Below are 26,003 nucleotides of genomic sequence, written 5' to 3' on the forward strand. Positions count from 1 at the left end.
GCTGGGACCTAGGACACTTCTCTAATAACTTTACCCTGGAATTATTTATCCCAGAATTAGTGTAATGAAAAAGGTTGTCCAGTGGTGTGGGATGAAGGCGTCCAGTCACTAAACGCAAGGCTTACCTGTGAGACGAGTGTGAGCACTACGACACCAGGCAGTTGTGCAGCACTCAGCGGCAGAGTGGACCAAGGCAAGGGTGGCTGTACCAAGTGTAACACCGCCAGCACCCCAGCGAGATTCAGCCAGTCGTCTGGCAGATCATATGTGTAGATGTTAAATAAGAGGGAAGATCCCTGAGAGACGCCATTTCTCAGACGTCGCAACCTGCTTTCTGGGCCATCACCAGTGGTAAGGGTGAAACTGCGGTTTTGGACGAGTTCCATGATCAAAGAGACCATGTGCCAGTCCGGCAGTAGGCGCTAAGGTTTGTAGGTAAGACCACGGTGCCAAAGGGTATCGTAGGCTGCTGTAAGATCAACAAACACAGCACCTGCTTTATTCTTGGCCAAGAAGCTGTCCTCAACTTCTTGAGGACGGTTGACCTTCTGCGCTGAAATCCAGCTTGTTCTTGAGGGAGCAGTGGATCGATAATAGGTTCGACACGAGCGTCTATCAATCTCTCCAACATTTTAAAAGGGATACACAAAAGAGAGATAGGTCTATAACTTTTTGGATGCTCTGGTGGCTTCATCGGGTTTGGGATGGCGACCACTAATGCTCTTCTCCAGATTTTTGGAAGCTTCCCAATTGGCCTTGCGGAAGTTCCAATGCTTATGTGGCTCGTTTGGGACTGGGACCATCGTTCTTGAGGCCGTTACAAGCGAGGGGCGATGCTGGGACCTAGGACACTTCTCTAATAACTTTACCCTGGAATGATTTATCTCAGAATTAGTGTAAAGAAAAAACATTTTTTGATTGAAAAAAATTTGGAAACGCTTCACGAATTTGCGTGTCATCCTTGCTACAGGGGCCATGCTAATCTTCTCTGTATCGTTCCAATTTTAGTATGTGTGTTACCGAAGTAACACGTTATATGAGGGTGGCCCAATAAGTATAATTATACTGTTTTTTTGAATGTACGTTACAGACACGGTGGCATTGTTAAGCATTTTGAGCTTGTCTGGTAGGGGCTGATGGGAAATATATGCAAATTAATGTGACACTACGTGATCCCATTGGTATCTCGCTATAGACCCCGCCCAAGGTGGTTATGGAGCTGGCCTGATGAAAATTACAAGAAATAAAACATACAAATTCACGTGCTGTGCCCACATGGGATGGATTGTCCATGATTGCGAGCAGTTTGTCCCGTGTCTTCCTGTCCATCACTGACACAAACGCCTCTAAATGGCCGGCTTTCCAGATTAGTTTGTCAATCCGTTTTAAGTCCCGTTTGCTGGTGCTGCTCCCCCAACAAACCTCTGCAAAGTACAGGGCACTGGCCACAGCAGACTGCAAAAAGAGCTCCAATGGCTTACTGCACACATTAGAGGACCTAAGCATGCCCTTCTTGTATACAGCTTTGTTGTTGTCCTTCCAGTCCAGTCTGCAGTTCAAGTGGACTCCCAGGTACTTGTACTGCCCCACTACTGCTCATAGACAAACTGCTTCTTCGGAACAAGACTAACAAGGATTTTGCACACTCGGCTGCCCTCGTCTTCACCGAAACCTGGCTCAGTGATATGATTCCTGATCACGGATTACTCCAACCGCGGTTTGGGGACCGGCAAAAGTAGCTATCAGGAAGGAGGGGGAATCTGGTCCTACGTAAACGAAGGTTGGTGCACAGATATTGTCGATCTCGGTAACATCACAGCCCGAACTTGGAGTCACTTTTTCTGAACTGTAAACCATTCTACTCCCCAAGGGAAAACTCTTCATTCATTCTGGTCGGATTTTATATTAACCCCCGAGCCGACTTCAGTGAAGCGCCGCAAACTCTCGCTAATCATGTAAACTCTGGTGATCATTACTACGGGCGACTTCAAACCACAAACTTCCGAAGTACAGACATCACATCAAATGTCCCAGCAGAGACAATAACACACCAGATCACTGCTACACGGCTCTTAAAGGGGCATACCACTCTGTGCCTCGTGCGGCTCTTGGCTGCGTTGGTCACAATTTGATCCATCTCATCCCAACTTACAAAAATGTAAATCTGCAAAGCCTGTAAGGTGAATAATACCATGTGCAATTGTCTTACATGATTGGGGAGCTAGCATGTGTTTGTATTTGGTCACAGAATCCTTTAGAGAATTATTTTACTAAGGTCAAAAGTGCTCATGTCCATCACAAGCGCTCCAGAGAGTGGTGGCCCTTGCCCTCGGGAAATTGGGAACCCACAGGAATGCAAGTTTGGAGTTTAGGAGGAAGTGTAGCGACATGAGCAACATCTTTAAAGTACTATCTAATCTAATCTAATCTTGTAGGAAGCCCCCACAGATAGGAGTAAAGGATAGGGGTTGGAGGCTACCAAACTCAAACCTGATCAAAGGAATAATGTCGAACAAAGATTGACTGGCAAAACTGACCGGCCCCAAGGCTAGAACGACGTTCATGTTGTTTATGATGTGTATTTATAATATGTTGTGCAAAGGACATTTCATAATTTTCGGAAGTTTATTTTGTACTTGACATTATTTACAGGTTAGACGCAATAAGTGTTTAACTTCAGCCTAAACCCTTTCGGTCTGCAACATTTTTTATTTTCAATCTATGAATGTACAACTTTTTGTTTTGCTTTGTTGACCATTGACCGAAGAACAATAATAATAAACATTATGTTTAGATTAGAGCAGTGGTTCTCAACCTTTATTTCAGTGATGTACCTGCAGTGAACATTTTTTTAATTCAAGTACCCCCTAATCAGAGCAAAGCATTTTTGGTTGAAAAAAAGAGCTAAAGAAGTAAAATACAGCACTATGTCATCAGTTTATCATTTATTAAATTGTATAACAGTGCAAAATATTGCTCATTTGTAGTGGTCTTTCTTGAACTATTTGGAAAAAAAGATAAAAAATAACTAAAAACCGGCATAGCTCGGTTGGTAGAGTGGCCGTGCCAGCAACTTGAGGGTTGCAGGTTCAATTCCCGCTTCTGCCATCCTAGTTACTGCCGTTGTGTCCTTGGGCAAGACACTTTACCCACCTGCTCCCAGTGCCACCCACACTGCTTTAAATGTAACTTAGATATTGGGTTTCACTATGTAAAGCGCTTTGAGTCACTAGAGAAAAGCGCTATATAAATAAATTAATTCAATTCAATAATTCAAAAAAATAAACAAGTGATTTGATTATAAATAAAGATTTCCACACATAGAAGTAATCATCAACTTAAAGAGCCCTCTTTGGGGATTGTAATAGAGATCTATCAACTTCATTCTAAACATTTCTTCACAAAAAAATAAATCTTTAACATCAATATTTATGGAACATGTCCACAAAAAATTTAACCTGTCAACACTGAATATTGCATTGTTGCATTTCTTTTCACAGTTTATGAACTTACATTCATATTTTTTGAAGTATTATTCAATAAATATTAGGGGTGGGCAAATTAATGCGTTAATTACGCGTTAACTCATCAATCTATTAACGCCGACAATTATTTTATCGCACATTTGCGTATGTTGTTTACATGCTTTTATTTTGTTAACGCCTTTTCTTAACAAGATGGAACATTTGGCAAAAATACCGGACAATTCTGCAAATTTCATGGCTGGCTTACAGCGTGGTCACTCCGGGATCACTTACGACCGCCAGACAATTCTGGATGTGGATAGATCGGGCCGTTTTGGACTGAATGAGGCGTATGCTCGTCACTCCTGTTGCATTCTGGGTAGGGTAGTTCTTTTTCCCTGGCTCATAACATCACAATATAGTACCATGTATATGATGCCTTCAGTTTATCAAAGCACCAAGCAAACAATCGGAAAATTCCCATCATATCAATTCCTAGATATGGTCATAATTATTTTAAGTGCACTACGCAGAATAAACACAACATTATTAATATTGCTACTACGGATAATTTGATCCAAAATTCCCTAAAACAGCCCACTACCTATAATATAGGTTTTTTAAACATAAGATCCCTGGTAAAAAAAAAAAATTCTGCTGTTACCTCAGAAATTGCCTGTTCAGATGTTATGATTGTGGCTCAGAGATTTGTATGTAGATTATATTTATTTTCCATAACAAACAGGATAACTTAAATACCCTGGCAGTGGCAATAAGCTTAAATGTTTGTATTTACATTTTTGGAGTTGATTTTCATCAAATATGCTATTTAACTGCTACTGTTTAACAAGGACTGATTTAAATTGTGTTTGCACAACAAATGTTTTGGCGCTTTTGTTCATGTGGGAGAATATTCCAATAAAGGTGCACTACACACTACTTTTGAATTCATTATTGGGCTTTGCGTATACAATGCAGTTAATCGCGATTAATCAGAGAAATAGTGTGATTAACTTCGATTAAAATTTTTAATCGTTGCCCAGCCCTAATTTTTTCGTCATGTCACCCGCCCGACCCGCGGTTTATCCGCGTACTCCGCGGATGAGACCGCAAACCGTGCATCTCTACTTCACGCCTTGCCCGCTCCAACTTTCCTTTGCATTCCAGAAAAACTAAAACCCCAAAGTCCACCTATTGACAATTTGTTACAGTTTTGTTGTGCTTTGCTTGATTGTACAAGATGTCTATGGAGGAGCTGGTCTGAGAAGTAAAATATGTTCGTATGTTGTTAATATTCAGTGTTTTATTGTTCATAGTTAATATTATAAATCCCCCTTTCTTTATTTTCATGTACATTTTAGGTGTCTCATTCAGTAAAAACTGTACTATTCACTTCTTTTTTGAGGTGGTATGTCATAACTTTTTTAAAACTCTATCCTTCCTGGAAAAAAAGGGACACAAATACTGTACTTTACTGCTAAATGTGTATATATAATTTATACACACACACACATTGGCCCCCCACACACATTTTTTTCTCTCAAAGAGGCCCCCCTCCCAGAGTCAAAATATTTGCCCAGCTCTGGTGTGGAATGTTCTCATTGTTTGATGAGAAAGTTATCCGAGCAGGAAGGACAAAGTCAGCACTTCCTCAACAAGAAAAAAAAAAAGTGCTGAAAAGTTGTAATAGGAGTCATGGTCCAACTGAGCAGATGTTGTATTATTGCCATGTGGAATCATGATGTATTATTGCCATGTGGAGTCATCTTGTATTATTGCCATGTGGAATCATGTTGTATTATTGCCATGTGGAATCATGTTGTATTATTGCCATGTGGAATCATGTTGTATTATTGCCATGTGGAATCATGTTGTATTATTGCCATGTGGAATCATGTTGTATTATTGCCATGTGGAATCATGTTGTATTATTGCCATGTGGAATCATGTTGTATTATTGCCATGTGGAATCATGTTGTACTATTGCCATGTGGAATCATGTTGTATTATTGCCATGTGGAATCATGTATTATTGCCATGTGGAATCATGTTGTAGTATTGCCATGTGGAATCATGTTGTATTATTGCCATGTGGAACCATGTTGTATTACTGCCATGTGGAATCATGTTGTATTATTGCCATGTGGAATCACGTTGTATTATTGCCATGTGGAATCATGTTGTATTACTGCCATGTGGAATCATGTTGTATTATTGCCATGTGGAATCATGTTGTATTATTGCCATGTGGGATCATGTTGTATTATTGCCATGTAGAATCATGTTGTATTATTGCCATGTGGAATCATGATGTATTATTGCCATGTGGAATCATGTTGTATTATTGCCATGTGGAATCATGATGTATTATTGCCATGTGGAATCATGTTGTATTATTGCCATGTGGAATCATGTTGTATTATTGCCATGTGGAATCATGTTGTATTACTGCCATGTGGAATCATGTTGTATTATTGCCATGTGGAATCATGTTGTATTATTGCCATGTGGAACCATGTTGTATTATTGCCATGTGGAATCATGTTGTATTATTGCCATGTGGAATCATGTTGTATTATTGCCATGTGGAATCATGTTGTATTATTGCCATGTGGAATCATGTTGTATTACTGCCATGTGGAATCATGTTGTATTATTGCCATGTGGAATCATGTTGTATTATTGCCATGTGGAATCATGTTGTATTATTGCCATGTGGAATCATGTTGTATTATTGCCATGTGGAATCATGTTGTATTATTGCCATGTGGAATCATGTTGTATTATTGCCATGTGGAATCATGTTGTATTATTGCCATGTGGAATCATGTTGTATTATTGCCATGTGGAACCATGTTGTATTACTGCCATGTGGAATCACGTTGTATTATTGCCATGTGGAATCACATTGTATTATTGCCATGTGGAATCATGTGTTATTACTGCCATGTGGAATCATGTTGTATTATTGCCATGTGGAATCATGTTGTATTATTGCCATGTGGAATCATGTTGTATTATTGCCATGTGGAATCATGTTGTATTATTGCCATGTGGAATCATGTTGTACTATTGCCATGTGGAATCATGTTGTATTATTGCAATGTGGAATCATGTTGTATTATTGCCATGTGGAATCATGTTGTATTATTGCCATGTGGAATCATGTTGTATTATTGCCATGTGGAATCATGTTGTATTATTGCCATGTGGAATCATGTATTATTGCCATGTGGAATCATGTTGTATTACTGCCATGTGGAATCATGTTGTATTATTGCCATGTGGAACCATGTTGTATTATTGCCATGTGGAATCATGTTGTATTATTGCCATGTGGAATCATGTTGTATTATTGCCATGTGGAATCATGTTGTATTATTGCCATGTGGAATCATGTTGTATTATTGCCATGTGGAATCATGTTGTATTATTGCCATGTGGAATCATGTTGTATTATTGCCATGTGGAATCATGTTGTATTATTGCCATGTGGAATCATGTTGTATTATTGCCATGTGGAATCATGTTGTATTATTGCCATGTGGAACCATGTTGTATTACTGCCATGTGGAATCACGTTGTATTATTGCCATGTGGAATCACATTGTATTATTGCCATGTGGAATCATGTTGTATTACTGCCATGTGGAATCATGTTGTATTATTGCCATGTGGAATCATGTTGTATTATTGCCATGTGGAATCATGTTGTATTATTGCCATGTGGAATCATGTTGTATTATTGCCATGTGGAATCATGTTGTATTACTGCCATGTGGAATCATGTTGTATTACTGCCATGTGGAATCATGTTGTATTATTGCCATGTGGAATCATGTTGTACTATTGCCATGTGGAATCATGTTGTATTATTGCCATGTGGAATCATGTTGTATTATTGCCATGTGGAAACATGTTGTATTACTGCCATGTGGAATCATGTTGTATTACTGCCATGTGGAATCATGTTGTATTATTGCCATGTGGAATCATGTTGTACTATTGCCATGTGGAATCATGTTGTATTATTGCCATGTGGAATCATGTTGTATTATTGCCATGTGGAAACATGTTGTATTATTGCCATGTGGAATCATGTTGTATTATTGCCATGTGGAATCATGTTGTATTATTGCCACGTGGAATCATGTTGTATTATTGCCATGTGGAATCATGTTGTATTATTGCCATGTGGAATCATGTTGTATTATTGCCATGTGGAATCATGTTGTATTATTGCCATGTGGAATCATGTTGTATTATTGCCATGTGGAATCATGTTGTATTATTGCCATGTGGAATCATGTTGTATTATTGCCATGTGGAATCATGTTGTACTATTGCCATGTGGAATCATGTTGTATTATTGCCATGTGGAATCATGTATTATTGCCATGTGGAATCATGTTGTAGTATTGCCATGTGGAATCATGTTGTATTATTGCCATGTGGAACCATGTTGTATTACTGCCATGTGGAATCATGTTGTATTATTGCCATGTGGAATCACGTTGTATTATTGCCATGTGGAATCATGTTGTATTACTGCCATGTGGAATCATGTTGTATTATTGCCATGTGGAATCATGTTGTATTATTGCCATGTGGGATCATGTTGTATTATTGCCATGTAGAATCATGTTGTATTATTGCCATGTGGAATCATGTTGTATTATTGCCATGTGGAATCATGATGTATTATTGCCATGTGGAATCATGTTGTATTATTGCCATGTGGAATCATGTTGTATTATTGCCATGTGGAATCATGTTGTATTATTGCCATGTGGAATCACGTTGTATTATTGCCATGTGGAATCATGTTGTATTATTGCCATGTGGAACCATGTTGTATTATTGCCATGTGGAATCATGTTGTATTACTGCCATGTGGAATCATGTTGTATTATTGCCATGTGGAATCATGTTGTATTATTGCCATGTGGAATCATGTTGTATTACTGCCATGTGGAATCATGTTGTATTATTGCCATGTGGAATCATGTTGTATTATTGCCATGTGGAATCATGTTGTATTATTGCCATGTAGAATCATGTTGTATTATTGCCATGTGGAATCATGTTGTATTATTGCCATGTGGAATCATGTTGTATTATTCAATCAATCATCAATCAATCAATGTTTACTTATATAGCCCTAAATCACTAGTGTCTCAAAGGGCTGCACAAACCACCACGACATCCTCGGTAGGAAAACTCACACCCAGTGGGACGTCGGTGACAATGATGACTATGAGAACCTTAGAGAGGAGGAAAGCAATGGATGTCGAGCGGATCTAACATGATACTGTGAAAGTTCAATCCATAATGGATCCAACACAGTCGCGAGAGTCCAGTCCAAAGAGGATCCAAGACACAGCAGCGAGAGTCCCGTTCACAGCGGAGCCAGCAGGAAACCATCCCAAGCGTAGGCGGACCAGCAGCGAAGAGATGTCCCCAGCCGATACACAGGCGAGCAGTACATGGCCACCGGATCGGACCGGACCCCCTCCACACGGGAGAGTGGGACATAGAAGAAAAAGAAAAGAAACGGCAGATCAACTGGTCTAAAAAGGGAGTCTATTTAAAGGCTAGAGTATACAAATGAGTTTTAAGGAGAGACTTAAATGCTTCTACTGAGGTGGCATCTCGAACTGTTACCGGGAGGGCATTCCAGAGTACTGGAGCCCGAACGGAAAACGCTCTATGGCCCGCAGACTTTTTTTGGGCTTTGGGAATCACTAACAAGCCGGAGTCCTTTGAACGCAGATTTCTTGCCGGGACATATGGTACAATACAATCGGCAAGATAGGATGGAGCTAGACCGTGTAGTATTTTATACGTAAGTAGTAAAACCTTAAAGTCACATCTTAAGTGCACAGGAAGCCAGTGCAGGTGAGCCAGTATAGATATATATGTATGTATATATGTATATAAAGGTATATACAGTACAGGCGTAATGTGATCAAACTTTCTTGTTCTTGTCAAAAGTCTAGCAGCCGCATTTTGTACCAACTGTAATCTTTTAATGCTAGACATGGGGAGACCCGAAAATAATACGTTACAGTAGTCGAGGCGAGACGTAACAAACGCATGGATAATGATCTCAGCGTCTTTAGTGGACAGAATGGAGCGAATTTTAGCGATATTACGGAGATGAAAGAAGGCCGTTTTAGTAACGCTTTTAATGTGTGCCTCAAAGGAGAGAGTTGGGTCGAAGATAATACCCAGATTCTTTACCGTGTCGCCTTGTTTAATTGTTTGGTTGTCAAATGTTAGAGTTGTATTATTAAATAGAGTTCGGTGTCTAGCAGGACCGATAATCAGCATTTCCGTTTTTTTGGCGTTGAGTTGCAAAAAGTTAGCGGACATCCATTGTTTAATTTCATTAAGACACGCCTCCAGCTGACTACAATCCGGCGTGTTGGTCAGCTTTAGGGGCATGTAGAGTTGGGTGTCATCAGCATAACAGTGAAAGCTAATACCGTATTTGCGTATGATGTCACCTAGCGGCAGCATGTAGATGCTGAAGAGTGCAGGGCCAAGGACCGAACCCTGGGGAACTCCACACGTTACCTTAACGTAGTCCGAGGTCACATTTTTATGGGAGACACACTGCATCCTATCAGTAAGATAAGAGTTAAACCAAGACAGGGCTAAGTTTGACATACCAATTCGTGTTTTGATACGTTCTAATAAAATATTATGATCGACGGTATCGAAAGCAGCGCTAAGATCGAGGAGCAGCAACATAGATGACGCATCAGAATCCATCGTTAGCAATAGATCATTAGTCATTTTTGCGAGGGCCGTCTCCGTGGAGTGATTTGCCCTGAAACCGGATTGAAAGGTTTCACATAGATTGTTAGACGCTAAGTGTTCATTTAACTGCTCCGCAACAATTTTTTCAAGGATTTTTGAAATAAAGGGAAGGTGAGACACCGGTCGGTAATTTACCATGAGGTCAGGATCGAGGTTAGGTCTTTTAAGAAGAGGATGAATAACCGCTTTTTTGAATGCTAGGGGAACAGTGCCCGAGGAGAGTGATAAGTTTATAATATTTAGCACTGATGGACCTAATAATACAAAGAGCTCCTTGATCAGTTTCCCAGGAAGAGGGTCAAGTAAACATGTTGTTTGTTTTATTCCATTTACACGTTGTAACAATTCCTCTAATGTTATTTCCTCAAAACGAGAGAAAGTATTTTGGAGGGCAGTATCCGCCGTATATACAATCGTGTCAGTGTTAATAGAACCCCGTTGTAGCTGGGACGCATTGTCTTTAATCTCCTTTCTAATGACTTCAATTTTCTTACTAAAGAATTGCATAAAGTCATCAGCTGAGTGGGTGGAGCTACTGGAAGGAGTCCCTTGTTGGGTTAGCGATGCTACCGTACTAAACAAAAATTTAGGATCGTTTTTATTACGGTGGATGAGATTTGAGTAATAATTAGCTTTAGCTAAGGTAAGCATGCGTTTATAAGTTATTAAACCATCACTCCATGCTTGATGGTGCACCTCAAGTTTAGTCGTGCGCCATTTGCGTTCCAGCTTTCTACATAATAATTTCTGAGCTCTAGTTTCTTCTGTAAACCACGGGGTGCGCTTTTTTGGAGCCTTTTTTAACTTTAGCGGTGCTATGTTATCCATGGTTTCGCGCAGGGCGTGGTTAAAGTTGTTAGTGAGGTTATCAATAGAGCCCACATACTTTGGGAATGGTGCCATTACCGAGGGCAGTAGGTCAGCAAGAGTTGTCGTTGTGGCTGTATTAATGTTGCGGCTGCTATAGCAGTTATTATTGTTATTAGTTTGACGAACATGCGTCTGAACCTCGAATTTTATAAGGTAATGATCGGACAATACTTTAGTATACGGGAGTATCGTAACTTTGGAAACGGTGATGCCCCTGACAAGCACTAGGTCTATTGTATTACCGTTGCGATGCGTGGGTTCATTTATTATTTGTGTGAGACCACAGCTATCAATTACAGTCTGGAGCGCTACGCACGGTGGGTCCGATGGGGTATTCATATGGATATTAAAGTCCCCCATTATGATTATATTATCGGCGTGTGTCACTAGATCAGCAACGAACTCTGAGAATTCATTAATAAAGTCCGAATAGGGCCCTGGGGGGCGGTAGATAACAGCCAGGTGTAGAGGCAGCGGTGTGACAGACCTCATAGTAAGCACCTCAAACGATTTATATTTATTATTTATGTTAGGACTAAGGTTAAAGTTTTCGTTGTATATTAGTGCAACCCCCCCACCCCTTTTGAGCGGACGGGCAATATGCGCATGTGTAAAGTTAGGAGGACATGCCTCATTTAGCGCAAAAAAGTCGTTTGGTTTAAGCCAGGTTTCGCTGAGACCGATGACGTTAAGATTGTTGTCTCTGATAATATCATTAACTAACAACGTTTTAGGAGACAATGATCTTATGTTTAAAAAACCTATATTATAGGTAGTGGGCTGTTTCAGGGAGTTTTTGATCAAATTATCCGTAGTAGCAATATTAATAATGTTGTGTTTATTATGCCCAGTGCATTTAGTATAGTTACGACCATATCTAGGAATTGATACGACAGGAATTTTCCGATTGTTTGATTGTTGCTTTGATAAACTGCACGCATCATGGTTAGCCACCTCAGTAACGGGGATTTTCCGATTGTTTGTTTGTTGCTTTGATAAACTGCACGCATCATAGTTAGCCACCTCAGTAAAACACATGTCCAACTCTGAAACACTCAAAGCAGAAAAAACTTGTTCTAATTTAACTGACTCCTTACCCAGACCAGTAGTCTCGCATTTTCCATCTAAATCCGTCTTCGGGATGGAGGGAAGTGGTGTTCTGTGGGGATTAGCCTTCTGCTTTGTTTTTAGCCCCGCTCGGCATCCGCGTTTCCGATCACACCGCTGGCGTCTGCTCCGTAGACGGCCCCCGCTGCTACTAGACTCCGCTGCTTCACAGGCCGCTGGATGTAGCCGCCGACGTATTCCCATGCTAGTTAGCATGTTTAGCACGCAAGTGTCTATCGGTCCAAAACGGCCCGATGTGTCCACATCCAGAAGTGTCTGGCGGTCGTACGTGATCACGGAGTGACCACGATGTGAGCCAGCCATAAAGTTTGTGGAATTGTCCGGTATTTCTGCCAAATGTTCCATCTTTAGCAGGAGCTCCTCGAGAGCGCAGCCCGTCCGGGCGCCGCCATCTTATATCCATGTTGTATTATTGCCATGTGGAATCATGTTGTATTATTGCCATGTGGAATCATGTTGTATTATTGCCATGTGGAATCACGTTGTATTATTGCCATGTGGAATCACGTTGTATTATTGCCATGTGGAATCACGTTGTATTATTGCCATGTGGAATCATGTTGTATTATTGCCATGTGGAATCATGTTGTATTATTGCCATGTGGAATCATGTTGTATTACTGCCATGTGGAATCATGCTGTATTATTGCCATGTGGAATCACGTTGTATTATTGCCATGTGGAATCATGTTGTATTATTGCCATGTGGAATCATGTTGTATTATTGCCATGTGGAACCATGTTGTATTACTGCCATGTGGAATCATGTTGTATTATTGCCATGTGGAATCACGTTGTATTACTGCCATGTGGAATCACGTTGTATTACTGCCATGTGGAATCACGTTGTATTATTGCCATGTGCAATCATGTTGTATTATTGCCATGTGGAATCATGTTGTATTACTGCCATGTGGAATCATGTTGTATTATTGCCATGTGGAATCATGTTGTATTATTGCCATGTGGAATCATGTTGTATTATTGCCATGTGGAATCATGTTGTATTATTGCCATGTGGAATCATGTTGTATTATTGCCATGTGGAATCATGATGTATTATTGCCATGTGGAATCACGTTGTATTATTGCCATGTGGAATCATGTTGTATTATTGCCATGTGGAATCATGATGTATTACTGCCATGTGGAATCATGTTGTATTACTGCCATGTGGAATCATGTTGTATTATTGCCATGTGGAATCATGTTGTATTATTGCCATGTGGAATCATGTTGTATTATTGCCATGTGGAATCATGTTGTATTATTGCCATGTGGAATCATGTTGTATTACTGCCATGTGGAATCATGTTGTATTACTGCCATGTGGAATCATGTTGTATTATTGCCATGTGGAATCACGTTGTATTATTGCCATGTGGAATCACGTTGTATTATTGCCATGTGGAATCACGTTGTATTATTGCCATGTGGAATCACGTTGTATTATTGCCACGTGGAATCACGTTGTATTATTGCCACGTGGAATCATGTTGTATTATTGCCACGTGGAATCATGTTGTATTATTGCCATGTGGAATCATGTTGTATTATTGCCATGTGGAATCATGTTGTACTATTGCCATGTGGAATCATGTTGTATTATTGCCATGTGGAATCATGTTGTATTATTGCCATGTGGAATGATGTTGTATTATTGCCATGTGGAATCATGTTGTATTGTTGCCATGTGGAATCATGTTGTATTGTTGCCATGTGGAATCATGTTGTATTATTGCCATGTGGAATCATGTTGTATTATTGCCATGTGGAATCATTTTGTATTATTGCCATGTGGAATCATGTTGTATTATTGCCATGTGGAATCATGTTGTATTATTGCCATGTGGAATCATGTTGTATTATTGCCATGTGGAATCATGTTGTATTACTGCCATGTGGAATCATGTTGTATTATTGCCATGTGCAATCATGTTGTATTATTGCCATGTGGAATCATGTTGTATTACTGCCATGTGGAATCATGTTGTATTATTGCCATGTGGAATCATGTTGTATTATTGCCATGTGGAATCATGTTGTATTATTGCCATGTGGAATCATGTTGTATTATTGCCATGTGGAATCATGTTGTATTATTGCCATGTGGAATCATGATGTATTATTGCCATGTGGAATCACGTTGTATTATTGCCATGTGGAATCATGTTGTATTATTGCCATGTGGAATCATGATGTATTACTGCCATGTGGAATCATGTTGTATTACTGCCATGTGGACTCATGTTGTATTATTGCCATGTGGAATCATGTTGTATTATTGCCATGTGGAATCATGTTGTATTATTGCCATGTGGAATCATGTTGTATTATTGCCATGTGGAATCATGTTGTATTACTGCCATGTGGAATCATGTTGTATTACTGCCATGTGGAATCATGTTGTATTATTGCCATGGGGAATCATTCATAACGTGATCATGATGATAATACTTTTGGTCACTAGGACGCCATAGTTCAACCATTCTCATCTTTTGTCTTGTCCAACTGTCCAACTCGGGCAACCCGCGGCTAGCGCCACCGTCGTGGCTCTCTGGAACTTTTTCAAAAATGTATGGAAAAAAATTAAGGAAAAAAAAAAATACATTTTTTGTTTTAATGTGGTTTCTGCAGGAGGACAACATGATACAAACCAACCCTAATTGTTAAAAAGCACACTGTTTATATTAAATATCCTTCACTAATTTGAGAATTTGGCGAGCGCCGTTTTGTCCTACTTATTTTGGCGGCCCTTGAACTCACCGTGGTTTGTTTACATCAGGGGTGTCCAAACCTTTTCCACTGAGGGCCACACATGGAAAAATGAAAGCGTGCGGGGGCCCTTTTGATATTTTGTCATTTTAAAACCAGAACAAAATGTATGGATTTTTAAATTTTTTTTAAATTTTACCTTTAAGGGTCCCGGGGACCCCAAAAGGGTCTCAGTCATTAAAATGTTAAAAATAAGTCAAATTATATTATTTTTTATTTAACGCTTACAATAAATCTCTGTATCAACTTCAAGTTGATAAAAAGTAATACAAAAATAGGTTTTATGGCTTTTATGTCAAAAACTACTTCTTTTTTTTATGCAGTATTTAGTATTTAAAGCCCTAAAAGATCAATAACGCAGGACACCATTGATTTTAATTACTTTGAATTTTTTGAGTAATAACAGTGAAAAGATAAATAAAATACCAATCAATATATTTGGGATCCAAAGGGTTCCCCACTCAAAGTGATACATTTTCCCCATCCCATCCATTTTCTACCGCTTATTCCCTTTTTGGGGTCGCGGGGGGCCCTGGCGCCTATCTCAGCTACAATCGGGCGGAAGGCAGGGTACACCCTGGACAAGTCGCCACCTCATCGCAGGACCAACACAGATAGACAGACAACATTCTGTTTGTTTTTTCTTTTACTTTCAACACATAACTTACAGGATCAAACTATCGATTTTACGTTTGAACTTTTATTTTGTTTGTTTTATGCTCTTTTGGCAAAGAAAACTTTGATGTTTTTATATGGCAACCACACAAGATATGCAATATTTACAACAACATTTTTTAAAGTGAAATACTTGAAGCAATTGGAGCTTTGAAAATAATTAATTACAACATGGATAAAAAAAGAAAAATAAAGAAAGACAAAAGAAAAAAAACATCCTGCATGGCAGCTTTGGGTCAACATTGCAACTTTTTCTCGTCACCTCATTTCCCTTTTTTTAAGTCCATCCATCCATCCATCTTCTTCCGCCTATCCGAGGTCGGGTCGCGGGGGCAGCAGCCTAAGCAGGGAAGCCCAGACTTCCCTCTCCCCAGCCACTTCGTCTAGCTCTTCCCGGGGGATCCCGAGGCGTTCCCAGGCCAGCCGGGAGACATAGTCTTCCCAACGTGTCCTGGGTCTTCCCCGTGGCCTCCTACCGGTTGGACGTGCCCTAAACACCTCCCTAGGGAGGCGTTCGGGTGGCATCCTGACCAGATGCCCGAACCACCTCATCTGGCTCCTCTCCATGTGGAGGAGCAGCGGCTTTACTTTGAGTTCCTCCCGGATGGCAGAGCTTCTCACCCTATCTCTAAGGGAGAGACCCGCCACACGGCGGAGGAAACTCATTTCGGCCGCTTGTACCCGTGATCTTATCCTTTCGGTCATAACAACATTAGTGATTCCCAAAGCCCAAAAAAAGTCTGCGGGCTATAGAGCGTTTTCCGTTCGGGCTCCAGTACTCTGGAATGCCCTCCCGGTAACAGTTCGAGATGCTACCTCAGTAGAAGCATTTAAGTCTCACCTTAAAACTCATTTGTATACTCCAGCCTTTAAATAGACTCCCTTTTTAGACCAGTTGATCTGCCGTTTCTTTTCTTTTTCTTCTATGTCCCCCCCTCCCTTGTGGAGGGGGTCCGGTCCGATCCGGTGGCCATGTACTGCTTGCCTGTGTATCGACTGGGGACATCTCTGCACTGCTGATCCGCCTCCGCTTGGGATGGTTTCCTGCTGGCTCCGCTGTGAACGGGACTCTCGCTGCTGTGTTGGATTCGCTTTGGACTGGACTCTCGCGACTGTGTTGGATCCATTGTGGATTGAACTTTCACAGTATCATGTTAGACCCGCTCGACATCCATTGCTTTCCTCCTCTCCAAGGTTCTCATAGTCATCATTGTCACCGACGTCCCGCTGGGTGTGAGTTTTCCTTGCCCTTATGTGGGCCTACCGAGGATGTCCTAGTGGTTTGTGCAGCCCTTTGAGACACTAGTGTGAAGTGAATTATATTTATATAGCGCTTTTCTCTAGTGACTCAAAGCGCTTTACATAGTGAAACCCAATATCTAAGTTACATTTAAACCAGTGTGGGTGGCACTGGGAGCAGGTGGGTAAAGTGTCTTGCCCAAGGACACAACGGCAGTGACTAGGATGGCGTAGTGATTTAGGGCTATATAAGTAAACATTGATTGATTGATTGAACCCAAAGCTCATGACCATAGGTGAGGATGGGAACGTAGATCGACCGGTAAATTGAGAGCTTCGCCTTCCGGCTCAGCTCCTTCTTCACCACAACGGATCGATACAGCGTCCGCTTTACTGAAGACGCCGCACCGATCCGCCTGTCGATCTCACCATCCACTCTTCCCTCACTCATGAACAAGACTCCTAGGTACTTGAACTCCTCCACTTGGGGCAGGGTCTCCTCCCCAACCCGGAGATGGCACTCCACCCTTTTCCGGGCGAGAACCATGGACTCGGACTTGGAGGCGCTGATTCTCATTCCGGTCGCTTCACACTGCGAACCGATCCAGTGAGAGCTGAAGATCCCGCTCAGATGAAGCCATCAGGACCACATCATCTGCAAAAAGCCGAGACCTGATCCTGCGGTCACCTTTTTTTAAGTATTCTTTTTTATTTTTGCAATAGCATTTCCAGAATGTGTGGCGGGCCGGTAAACAATTAGTTGCGGGCCGCAAATGGCCCCCGGGCCGCACTTTGGACACCCTCTGCTTTACATGTACAACTTTCTCCCACTTTCTGGGATGTGTTTTATGCCACTTCTCATTTTGTCCACCAAACTTTTAATGCTGTACGTGAACGCACAAAGGTGTGTTTTGTTGACGTTATTGACTTGTGTGGAGTGCTAATCGATGCTAACATGCTATTTAGGCTAGCTGTATGTACATATTGCATCATTATGCCTCATTTGGAGCTATATTTGAGCTCGTTTAGTTTCCTTTAAATCCTCTTAATTCAATTTATATTTCATGACACACTATCTGTATGTAATATGGCTTTTATTTTTTTGCAGCTGCAGTCACATTTTTTTGTGTATTTTTGGTCCAATATGGCTCTTTCAACATTTTGGGTTGCCGACCCCTGAACTAACTGCTGCCAGGAAGTGTGTGTGTGTGTGTGTGTGTGTGTCATGAAGTCGTTGATGTCGTCATGTTGGACGTGCGGAAGCTGTGTGTTTTTTTATTTTAGCGTTAACATTTTGCTGCGTTTCGTTTTGAAGAGTCATCCTACACTCAACAAAAAAATCCTCCCCGGTCCAAGATGATTGACAGCCGTGTTCCAGTCAGCGGTTGGCAGGTCGAGCGGGTTCGAGGCCAATGTTTAATGTTGGCCAACCAGAGACGCTCACCAGACCTCAGAGGCTCCGCCCCTCTCAGAGCGGAGGAAATGAAGGCTTAAATTACAAAAGCCGACGATTACGCAACATCCTCGTGGTCACATGACTTGTGTCTAACGTTTGACTTTATTGAGCTCTCTTACAATAAGAATAAATACATCAATCAATGATCAATCAATCAATGTTTATTTATATAGCCCCAAATCACAAATGTCTCAAAGGACTGCACAAATCATTACGACTACAACATCCTCGGAAGAACCCACAAAAGGGCAAGGAAAACTCACACCCAGTGGGCAGGGAGAATTCACATCCAGTGGGACGCCAGTGACAATGCTGACTATGAGAAACCTTGGAGAGGACCTCAGATGTGGGCAACCCCCCCCCTCTAGGGGACCGAAAGCAATGGATGTCGAGCGGGTCTAACATGATACTGTGAAAGTTCAATCCATAGTGGCTCCAAGACAGCAGCGAGAGTCCCGTCCACAGGAAACCATCTCAAGCGGATCAGCAGCGTAGAGATGTCCCCAACCGATACAGGCGAGCGGTCCATCCTGGGTCTCGACTCTGGACAGTCAGTACTTCATCCATGGTCATCGGACCGGACCCCCTCCACAAGGGAGGGGGGGACATAGGAGGAAGAAAAGAAGCGGCAGATCAACTGGTCTAAAAAGAAGGTCTATTTAAAGGCTAGAGTATACAGATGAGTTTTAAGATGAGACTTAAATGCTTCTACTGAGGTAGCATCTCGAACTGTTACCGGGAGGGCATTCCAGAGTACTGGAGCCCGAACGGAAAACGCTCTATAGCCCGCAGACTTTTTTTGGGCTCTAGGAATCACTAATAAGCCGGAGTCTTTTGAACGCAGATTCATGAAATACATGTCATAAATTCATTTTTATCATATCTTTTTGTATATTTATTATGATTTAAAATGTAGCAGTGAAGAGGTCACGTTGTGTAAATGGTAAAGAAAAATAAAATACATCCATTCATCTTCTTCCGCTTATCCGAGGTGGGGTAGCGGGGGCAGCAGCCTAAGCAGGGAAGCCCAGACTTCCCTCTACCCAGCCACTTCATCCAGCTCTTCCCAGGCCAGCCGGGAGACATAGTCTGCCCAACATGTCCTGGGTCTTCCCCGTGGCCTCTTACCGGTTGGACGTGCCCTAAACACCTCCAAATACACTGATTTTTCAAGTCCTTTTCAACTTGTATTCAAATGAATAGACTGCAGAGACAAGATATTTCATGTTCACACTGAGAAACTTGCAAATAATCATGAACTTAGCAACACTCTGCTAAAAAGTAGTCACAGGGGCATGTTTACCAGTGTGTCACATGGCCTTTCCTTTCAACAACACTCAGTAAACGTTTGGGAACGGAGGAGACGTGGCTTGGCGTTGTCTTGATGAAATAAGCAGGGGCGTCCATGATAACGTTGCTTGGTTTGCAACATATGCAGACTTGCCAACCCTACCGATTTTCCCGGGAGACTCCCGAATTTCAGTGCCCCCCCCCGAAACTCTCCATTTCCACCCGGACAACAATATTGGGGGCGTGCCTTTAGCGTCCTCTCTCCCCTGGAAATGAGACTATTATATATGTCGCCGTTATCCATAGGTTTATCTCTAACCCATAAAGTAGGAGCTATTTCTCAGCGTGTGCTTATTCCAGCCGGCACGTTAATACACTGACACACAACATCCGGATTCCCATCATGCATTGCTTCAAAACCACGGCAAGTAGTAATGTCCAAAAACATAACGGGGACGAAGCAGAGGAAACAAAGAAGAGACATGACGACGGCGAGTAAGAAGAAGTACGTTCTTTTTCTCTTTGTTCCGAAGCACACGACGCCCACAGTTTTCAAAAACAATTTGAAATGTGGACTCGTCAGACCACAGAACACTTTTAGAACCTGTGGAGGGGGGCGTGGCCCGCGGACCTGCAGCGAAACGGTGGTGTGCCAGGACCGACTTTGAGATCAGCGACAGGTGCGTAGTCGGCCCACCTGGGTCTGGTTATCTAATCACCTGTCGCTCTGTTAAAAGGCAGCAGCCGGGGAGGAGAGAGGGGCTGGAGTTGGAGCAAGAGCGAGAGCGCACCGGAGAATCGCTGAAAATTACGGAGACACTTTATTAGAAAATAAAACAGTGTTGTGACCCTGATCCGGGCCTTCATGTCAGTGCTTGGTGGTCCGAGGAACCCCCTGAAGGAGAGAAACGCTCCACAAACCTTTTTTTAAGCAGATAAGAAACCCATTGGCCCTGCGATGAGGTGGCGACTTGTCCAGGGTGTACGCCGCCTTCCGCCCGATTGTAGCTGAGATAGGCCTAAACGGTAGAAAATGGATGGATGGAAGAAACCCATTAAGATCAAGATCTCTTTCACAAAGGTGACCTGGCACATGTCACAGAGCAGTTTCAAAAAAGTAATAGGTTAAGACATACATTTTAAAATGCTTAAAAGAGAACGGTAAAACAATAAGGATTTACACCTTTTAAAACCACAAGCCACTTTGCATCAGTGCATCTTGTATGAGTTTCTGGGTGTTGTTGATAAATGGCTGTGGCGTTGCATAGTAGAGTTTTAACTGGCACTTACAGATGTAGCGACCAACTGTAGTTACTGACAGTGGTTTTCTGAAGTGTTCCTGAGCCAATGTGGTGATGTCCTTTACACACTGATGTCGTTTCTTTTAATGCAGTACCTCCTGAGGGATGCAAAGTCAGTAGTATCATGGCTTACGTGGAGTAATTTCTCCAGATTCTCTGAACCTTTTGATGATATTACGTAGCGTAGATGGTGAAATCCCTACATTCCTTGCAGTAGCTGGTTGAGAAATGTTGTTCTTAAACAATTTACTCAGGCATTTGTTGACAAAGTGGTGACCCTCGCCCCGTCCTTGTTTGTGAATGACTGAGCATTTCATGGACGCTTTTTTTACCCAATCATGGCACCCACCTGTTCCCAATTAGCCTGCTCACCTGTGGTTTGTTTCAAATAAGTGTTTGATGAGCATTCTCTAACGTCCTCAGTCTTTTTTGCCACTTGTGCCAGCTTTTTTGAAACATGTTGCAGGCATTAAAATGGATGGCTTAAAAGATTTGTGTGTGTTCCTGGGCAGATGAGCGACATGGGCAGCAGCTCGTCGGCCTCCCACACGGGGGAGGGGGAGGAGTCGGAGGAGTCGTGGGGTGAGGAGGACGAAGAGATGAAGATGGAAGACCGCCAGGGTCCCGCCCCCAGCCTGTCCAGCTTGTCGTCCACAGTGCGGGCCGTCATCCGCATCAAGCAGAAGTACCAGGCCTTGAGGAAGCGGCGCCAGGAGATGGCGCTGGTCCTGGGGGGCCACGGGGACCTGGCCGGGGCCCCCTGCCGCACCAGCCCCAAAATCTTCACCTTTGACGCCATGACGGCGTCCAGCCACTCGTCGCTGTCCTCGTCCGCGTGCCCGCCGCGCAAGAAGAGGAAGAGGAAAAGGCGGGTGTTGTACCCCAACAGGAGGCGCCGGCGAGCGCCCAAGCGGGAGCACAGCCCGGCCGAGTGTTGTCTCTACCTGCTCAGCGCCATCGTCTTCCTCCAGGTCAGTCCTAGGCAGGTGGCGGCAGAGAGGTGAAGCCTCGTGTGGCACGGTGTGGCATTACATGTCGCTGTCGTTACGCCAGGGGTCTCCAAACTTTATGACTCGGAGGCCGCCGCATTGGGTTAAAAAAGTTTGGCCAGGAGCCGGGCTGTACATATATATATATATATATATATATATATATATATATATATTTATAGCCACTGTACTCTCTGTACAGTCCTGCACCACACTCTGCTCAAAGATTGTACTCCTTCTTTATTTGACTTTCTCCCCCCTCCTTCCCACAGCTGCTCTCAGAGGGGAAGGGGGTCGTAAACAGCGCTGCCTTCGGTTACCGAACAGTTCGAAGAGAGTTCGTCAAATAGTTCAAAAAGAGTCCCCATAAAATAGTTCAAAGAGATTCCCATTGAAATAGTTCAAAGAGAGTTCCATAAAATATTTCACAAAGAGTTCGTAAAATACTTCAAAAAGAGTTCCTCTGGAAGTGGGGAAGATCCCGCCATCTGTCCGCTTTGAAGTCCCAGTGGAGTTTTACCAGCCTTCTTGGTTGGTTTTAAAAACAGCCTTTTGTCTTCTTGTCAGGAACACAATGTAATACAAAGTTTTTTGTGATAATTTAAATAAATAAATAAATGATAAATGGGTTGTACTTGTATAGCGCTTTTCTACCTTCAAGGTACTCAAAGCGCTTTGACACTACTTCCACATTTACCCATTCACACACACATTCACACACTGATGGAGGGAGCTGCCATGCAAGGCGCCAACTAGCACCCAATTTAGAATTTAGAAACAATTATTCCAACAATATATATATATATATATATATTTTATATATGTATGTATATATGTATGTATGTATATATATACACATACATATATATACATATATATACACATATACACATATATTAATATATATATATATTTATGTATATACATATATATATATCTGTGTGTATATATGTGTGTGTGTGTGTATATGTATATATACATGTGTATGTATATATATATATATATATATATATATATATACACACACACACACATATATATATGGAAAAATGCATTTTCAGACCATAGGATTTGCCTGAGCTGCTACGAGACACCAAAAGTAACAAGCAGTAGAAAACGGATTAGAAAGGACAGATTTAAAAAAATAATAATTTAAAAAAATATATATAAATACATTTTTTTAAACTTGGGTCTTCCTGCGGGCCAGATTTTGGACGCTGACGGCTCGGATTCGGCCCGTGGTCCATAGTTTGGGGACCCCTGCGTTAGGCCAATATTTTTTATATAAAAAACATTTTTTACTAAAAATTGCAGAAAAATACAATACAAATATGCAGGAATATGCGTCCGAATGCAGCTGAGGTAGGTTCCAGCACCCCCCGCGACCCTGAAAGGGACAAGCGGTAGAAAACGGATGGACGAGCTTAAATAAATAATAACATAACTTGTCATTATTCACTATGATTACAAATCATTTGTCAGCGCTAATTATCCAATCTAGTGTTGCCCCGACACCAAAATGTATTTTGATACTTTTCTAAACAAAGGGGACCACAAAAAAATGTCATTATTGGCTTTATTTTGACAATAAATCTCACTTTACATGAAACTTATGTTTATTATTGTAATTTAGTCCTTAAATAAAATAGTGAACATACTAGACAACTTGTCTTTTAGTAGTAAGTAAACAAACAAAGACTCCTAATTAGTCTGCTGAAGTATGCAGTAACATATTTATACACCTATAAAGGACAAACTGTAAAAAAATATTATGAATCTACTCGTTAATTTACTAATAATATCTGCTTATTTCTGTTTTAACATGTTCTATCTACACTTTTGTTAAAATGTAATAATCACTTATTCTACTCTTCTTTGATACTTGACATTAGTTTTGGATGATACCACAAATGTATGCATCGATTCGATACCAAGTTGTTTCAGGATCATACATTCAAAGTCCTCATGTCTCCAGGGACATATTTCCTGTCTTTATAAACATGATAAGATTATTTTTTTTAAAAGGTAATATATTTTGTGATGATAAAAAATATAGATGTAATCATAGTAGTATCGACTAGATACACTCTTGTACTTGGTATCATTACAGTGGATGTCAGGTGTAGATCCACCCATGCCATTTGTTTACATTGTGACGCCGGTGAGCTATTGTATCCTCCTACGGTGTGTAGTGAAGCATGTTTAGCTATACCTCGTCCTCCAGTGATAATGTTACTTGTAAGGACCTTTCTTTATTTGTTGCCATAGAGACGAGGATTAGTGATATAGAAGTAGCTAAAACACTGCAGACTATGGATGGATGTCTTAAAGCACCTCTTCCTGAGGGTGTTTCAGTGTTATAACTTCACCTTTATCTATATTTGGTAAGTACTCTGTGTGTGCGCGCTGCCGAACATGCTCCTCTGCTAGTAAAACCAGCAATGTCCAAAAAAAAAAAAAAAAAAAAAAATTGGCGAACAGAGTAGAGTATCGTTTTTGATTTATTAATACCGCGATACTATACTAGTACCGGCATACCGTACAAGCCTTGTAGGGGATACATAATACTTGTAATGATTGACATCGCTAATAACACGCAAGTGCTGGCGCTGTCTGAACAAGGCACAGAGTTTTGTGCATAATTCTGTATCTGTGAAATATTTAGTATCCCTTACCGGAGTCCCTCCGCCCCCCCATGCGTGCTCCCGCAGTAGGGGATACAGATTATTCCAGGGATACAGAATTTATTCATTTGTACTATAAAAGTCATATTAATAATGTCTATAATATTCCATACCGTGGTGACTTGTCCAGGGTGTACGCCGCCTTCCGCCCGAATCCAGCTGACATAGGCTCCAGCACCCCCTGCCACCCCAAAATGGGACAGGCGCTAAAAAGTGGATGGATGGATGGATGGATATTCCATACCACTCCAGCTTTTCAGTACAGGTGTGCTACTTGAAGCTAATTGATGTCGTTGAACAGCCTTAGTGTTATTTTACAGTCCTGTTTTAGGGACTTCGAAGACCAGATGCACTGACAGACTCATCACCAAAAAGGTGTTCTATGTTTTTTTTTTATCTTCACTTGTCACCATAAATAGCAGTGTAGAAGTTACCCTCCCATGGGTTCCTCTGATTAGGACAGAGCCTCTCGTAAGTCCGGTAGTAAGGTTTGAGAATCGGGTTTATTTGCACACACGCCACGACAGCACACTCTTCTACGACTTTTCAGTCTTTATTTAGTTTTTTTCTCTCTCTCACTCCAAGTCCACCCCGTGTCTCGTTCCGGCTGCTGCTAATAAGGGCGACAGGTGATTAGATAATCATACCCAGCTGGGCAATCCACTCACCATGCCGCTGGCTTACACACCCCGGAGACCACGCCCCCCTCCACAAGCAGGTTATTGTGGTAGTCCATAGCACGCATCCCCACGGGCCAGGTGTGGCCTGCAATTTGACACCTGTGCTCTAAATGCATGAAATGACCTTTGCAGCAAGAACAGGAAACTAAAAATATTGATTTTCAACCATTTGCTGTGTCATTCTAACACGGTAACAAGAAGTTGAGTGCAGAGACAACATATCTTTGGTGGACATCCAGCCTCGAGGTTTCCAGGCAAAACAGTTTTTTTTACCGGCAGAACCTCCTGTGTTTTCATGTCAGCTGTGTAGCGCTGCGCACCTTTGTTTACACTCTCTAACATTTCCATGTTGGCAAGTGGCCTGCTGGCTTTTCTCTGCAACAACTCTGTGCTGATGTGTGTGGACCACTCAGGAGGGAAGTGTGATCATCATCTCTCATTGTCTCTCATTTACCAGCAAGAATTAATGCTGTAGAGATGTTGAAGTGTGATGATCATCTCTCATAATCTCTCATTTACCAACACGAATTAGCGCTATAGAGATGTTGAAGTGTGATGATAATATCTCATTAAATATCTCATTTACCAACAAGATTTAGCGCTGTAGAGATGTTGAAGTGTGATAAT

The 26,003-nt window shown here is 41.7% G+C and overlaps 1 protein-coding gene and 1 non-coding gene across 4 annotated transcripts in view; one reads left to right on the plus strand and one right to left on the minus strand.

Moving 5' to 3' along the window:
* tor4aa (torsin family 4, member Aa) overlaps positions 1 to 26,003 on the plus strand; it is a 77,729-nt gene that overhangs the window by 47,026 nt on the left and 4,700 nt on the right. For all 3 annotated transcript variants that reach the window (XR_009802361.1, XM_061876061.1, XM_061876060.1), the window contains exon 3: positions 21,536 to 21,994. Coding sequence is in view for 2 of the 3 variants with exons in the window: in XM_061876061.1 (XP_061732045.1) it covers positions 21,536 to 21,994 (459 nt within the window). In the remaining variant the exon portion in view is untranslated. The remainder of the gene's footprint in view (positions 1 to 21,535; positions 21,995 to 26,003) is intronic.
* LOC133536673 (U6 spliceosomal RNA) lies at positions 925 to 1,031 on the minus strand. Its single transcript, XR_009802526.1, has one exon. It is a non-coding gene; the product is annotated as a U6 spliceosomal RNA (small nuclear RNA).

The sequence above is a fragment of the Nerophis ophidion genome, linkage group LG17 (genome assembly GCF_033978795.1).
Source record: "Nerophis ophidion isolate RoL-2023_Sa linkage group LG17, RoL_Noph_v1.0, whole genome shotgun sequence".
NCBI lineage: Eukaryota > Metazoa > Chordata > Actinopteri > Syngnathiformes > Syngnathidae > Nerophis > Nerophis ophidion.